Source organism: Morus notabilis, unplaced genomic scaffold (genome assembly GCF_000414095.1).
Source record: "Morus notabilis unplaced genomic scaffold, ASM41409v2 Scaffold2427, whole genome shotgun sequence".
In the NCBI taxonomy this organism is placed as follows: Eukaryota; Viridiplantae; Streptophyta; class Magnoliopsida; order Rosales; family Moraceae; genus Morus; species Morus notabilis.
Window position 1 is genome coordinate 49,139 of NW_010360029.1, and position 4,076 is coordinate 53,214.

A 4,076-nucleotide genomic window follows, 5' to 3' on the forward strand; every position below is an offset into this window, starting at 1 on the left:
AACAATCAATAATCTTGTTTTTTTTTTTTTTTTAACTATTAAGGCTTAAAATCCTTATTATATATACTTTTTGACCTTATGACATTGACCCCTTATGTTTTATCAATATTACAGTGATACCCACTTGACTGAAACTAATCACGTCTATACCTCTTAATTGTTTTAAAAAATTACACTGACACCCTTCATTAGTTAACCATGAGTTAACTGTCCAGTTTGATTGTTAATTTTATTTAAATGCTAGAAATGCCCATCTAAGTGCCTGTTTAGTAAGGAGATTTAATTGATTCTAACCCTGGGTCTACACCTAAACCTATGTTTGGAAGGGCAGAGTCAGGCTATTGGATTAGAATCATATTGGAGTTTTGGTCCGGATCAGGGATGTAATTATTGAGAAGACGTTTGGTTTATGTATTCAAAATCATGATTTAGAATTATTCTCGTTTTACGTGTATTTTTTGTGAGAGAAAACACTGTATAGAACTATAAATTATGATTCAGAATCAGGGACGAATATAAAAAACATATTTTTATGAGAGAAAATACTGTATACATTTGCAAATCAGGCCCCCCTGATTTTATTTACCACAATGAAAATCATTGTGCTCTCTTGCAATTAAATACACTTGCAATCATTTGTTCTGGCTTTTAATTTTTTTTTTTGGGTCTATAAAAGCACATTAGCTCACTTTACTGGACAATCAACAATCAAGACGGAAAAAAAGAGAATATGCAAAAGAAATAATGGATTCATGAACAATTTTTTACATTTATTTCTCTTTCAACTTATTATTAATTTTGAGTTATAAATTTTTTTCTAATATTTTCATTTTTTTAATTATATAACGAATTATATTTTTTAAAATTACACGTAACGTAATTTACACGTCGAAAAGCTAGTTCTTATTTTGATCATGGTTTAAAATCAGAAAACAAGACAACTAAACACTAGTTCGAATCACATTTAAGGTTAGAATCAGAATCATACCTACACGCATCTAATCAAAGGTTCCAATCACCATGAATCATGATTCAGATCGTGAATCATGATTCTGAATCAAAATACTCAAATCACCTTGATTCTAATCCTTATACCAAACAGAACCTAAGTATCAGAAATTCTAAGCAGTATAAAATGTTAAAAATGTCAGCTTTATCCTAATTTAACACGGAGACGTTTGGTTCATGGATTAGAACTATTTTTGATTTATGTGTATTTTTTATGGGAGAACATACTGTAGCGAACCATGAACCATGATTCAAATCAGAGTACGAATGCCCCAACCAAACAATCCCTAAATATAGGTTTAGTTCATGTATTTGGAATCACAATTTTGATTTTATTACAGTATTTTTTCTTTCATAAAAAATAAATAAATAAATTCTCACTATTGAGTTTTCTTAAAAAATTTAAATTCAAAATTAAAGCCACCGACTTAAACGTGTGAGCTAAATGAGGCACGCATAATCCAAAATGAGAGGAAAGAATTCTAATGATCCAAAATAAGTGAATGAGTCATAATATAGATGGTGTTCTTGATTCGAGTTTTTAATTTAAGTTGAGATGTGATTTTATGTAAAAAAATTTTATTATAATAAAAAAATTAAATTTAATTATTTTTGAGATTTTTTTACTATAATAAAATTTAAATTTTAAATTCAAATTGGTGAAATGAACGACGTCAATATTTCTAAGTGAATCGAAATTAGGAAGAACTGTGGCATGCAAAAGCAAGACAGAGAACAAAGTTTCAAATTTTGAAAATCTTTTTTCGTTATTTCTCTTTCTTTCTTTCTTTCTTTCTCTGTTTCGTGTTTGTTCGAATCCATGGCGGCTCGCGTGAAGACGGAGGTCGTAGATCCGCCGCTTGGCGACGGCGTTTCGAAGCCTCCTCTTCATCCTCCCCCGGTGATCGACCTCGATAGCAGCAGCAGCAGCGACGAGTCGGACCCGGAACCGGATCCCGAACCGGACCCTGACTCGGACGACGGCGGAGGCGCCGGAGGAAACGGCGCGGCGGAGAAGATGAGAGTGGAGGGGCTAGAAGTGGGGTTGCCGATCGAATTCGCCGATCCTCTTCGGCCGCTGGCGGTGGCTGAGCCTAGGGAATCGGACCTCAAGGTGGCTTCTTCTTCGTTGCAGGGATGTAAGCAGTTCTGGAAGGCCGGGGATTACTTGGGTGCTCCGTGCGGCGATTGGGATTCTTCGTCCGGTAAAACAAGAAACTTTTTGGTTATTTAGGTCTCTTTCGCTCAGTAGATTCGAGTTTTTAATTAGAGTTGAGATATGATATTTTTTTGAGAATTTTTAATTATAGTAAAAAAAAGTTAAATATAGAGTTTTTAACTGTAATAAAAAAAATTAAATGTGATATTTTTTTGAGAGTTTCTATTCCTAAAAAGCCTATAGAAATTCAGAATTAAAATTTTGAATTGTGAAGGCTCCGTTCACTTTATCAATTCGAGTTTAGAATTCAAGTTTTGTTACAGTAAAAAGCTCTCACAAACAATCACATTTAACTTTTTTACTACAGTAAAAAGTTCTCATATAAAATCACATCTTAACTCGAATTACAAACTCGAATCAGTGAACGGACCTAAATGAACTAGGCCTAACTTTTCAAGACTGCTGTTTGGTTGCTGAGAAACTTGAAAGAAACTAGGAAGAAAAGATGAAGGCTTTCGCTACTTATAGCAAGACTTGACTTCCTCGAAATTTAGAAACACATGATTTTTACTTTCTTGTTTTATTCATTTAAATTAGTTTCTTCATCTGGAAGTAGAGTTACTAACTTGGAATCAGAAATCTTCTGGCGTTGCTATTTGAAAATGAGAGTTAAATTTGCAATTTTGGAAATTTAATTAGTTCATGAATTTAGCGATATTCTTTTAGATGCAATGTTAGGTGTGAAACCTGAATAATAATCTTTAAAAAAAAAAAACCTTCTTCTCAAATATGTTACTTTTAGATACAACATTAGGTATTGAACTGGGGTATAAAACCTGAAGACTAAGAAATATAACTTTTCTCTAATATAATTTGTTTTTGGATGCAACATTATGTAACTTGTATTGGGTATGAAACCTTAGCTGTACTAGTTTATTTCTGATTCTTTTTTTTTTTTTTTTGATGAAATGTTACTTCTTGTTTAAAACTGTAGGTGGGATGGATCATGTCAGGGTTCATCCGAAGTTTCTTCATTCAAATGCGACCAGTCATAAGTGGTCTCTTGGAGGTAAGTGAAGTTGTCTTGGATGATGCAATATGGCTATGTTTCTCTTGCCAATTGATCGAACTTGCGATTTTCTGCAGCTTTTGCTGAGCTACTTGACAATGCATTGGATGAGGTACTTCTGTCACATTTTATAAGCTTGTTGTAAGAATTTTTGTTCTCCATTTCTAGATTTTTTTAAAAAGAAAATTATTCCAATGTCAGGTCTGCTATGGTGCTACATTTGTTAACATAGATATGATTGTAAATAAGAAAGATGGGAGCAATATGTTGCTGATTGAAGGTAGCTTTTACTTTCACTTGGATTTCCTTTTGCATGATCCCTCTTATTGGTTTGGTTAGGAGTGAGTATGTATTCGATTTCTTTTTGCAGATAATGGTGGTGGGATGGATCCGGATAAGATGCGGCATTGCATGTCACTGGGGTATTCTGTGAAAAGCAAAATAGCAAACACCATTGGACAGTGTAAAACTAGTTTTTGCGTCTCTCTCTCTCTGTCTCTCTCCACCTTAAAGTCAGCTCTGTTTTAAATGCTTGTTTTTGCAGATGGAAATGGTTTTAAAACTAGTACCATGAGACTGGGAGCAGATGTGATTGTGTTTTCACGCTGCCGGGGAAAAGAGGGGAAAAGGTTTATTTCTTCTTCTTACTTTCCTATAACTGATAAGCGTGAGATTATCTTGTTAAACTAGCGTGGATCTGCTCTGGCCTCTGAGCGTGAATTTTAGTTCAAAATTGAGTTAAGAGCAAATCATGCGACCTTTAATTGAAAAGGGTTTCTTCGCCGCCCAACCCCCCCCCCCCCCCCCCCCCACCCCTTTCTCAAAAATATATTTTATTAT

At 34.1% G+C, this 4,076-nt stretch overlaps 1 protein-coding gene across 1 annotated transcript in view; it reads left to right on the top strand.

Annotated features, from left to right (window-relative positions):
- Positions 1 to 1,729: 1,729 nt before the first annotated feature.
- Positions 1,730 to 4,076, top strand: part of LOC21392170 (protein MICRORCHIDIA 7) — a 7,190-nt gene continuing 4,843 nt past the window's right edge. The window contains exons 1-6 of the mRNA XM_010095625.2: positions 1,730 to 2,213; positions 3,162 to 3,236; positions 3,314 to 3,348; positions 3,438 to 3,516; positions 3,607 to 3,699; positions 3,781 to 3,865. Coding sequence (XP_010093927.1) covers positions 1,829 to 2,213; positions 3,162 to 3,236; positions 3,314 to 3,348; positions 3,438 to 3,516; positions 3,607 to 3,699; positions 3,781 to 3,865 — 752 coding nt within the window. The 5' untranslated portion in view covers positions 1,730 to 1,828. The remainder of the gene's footprint in view (positions 2,214 to 3,161; positions 3,237 to 3,313; positions 3,349 to 3,437; positions 3,517 to 3,606; positions 3,700 to 3,780; positions 3,866 to 4,076) is intronic.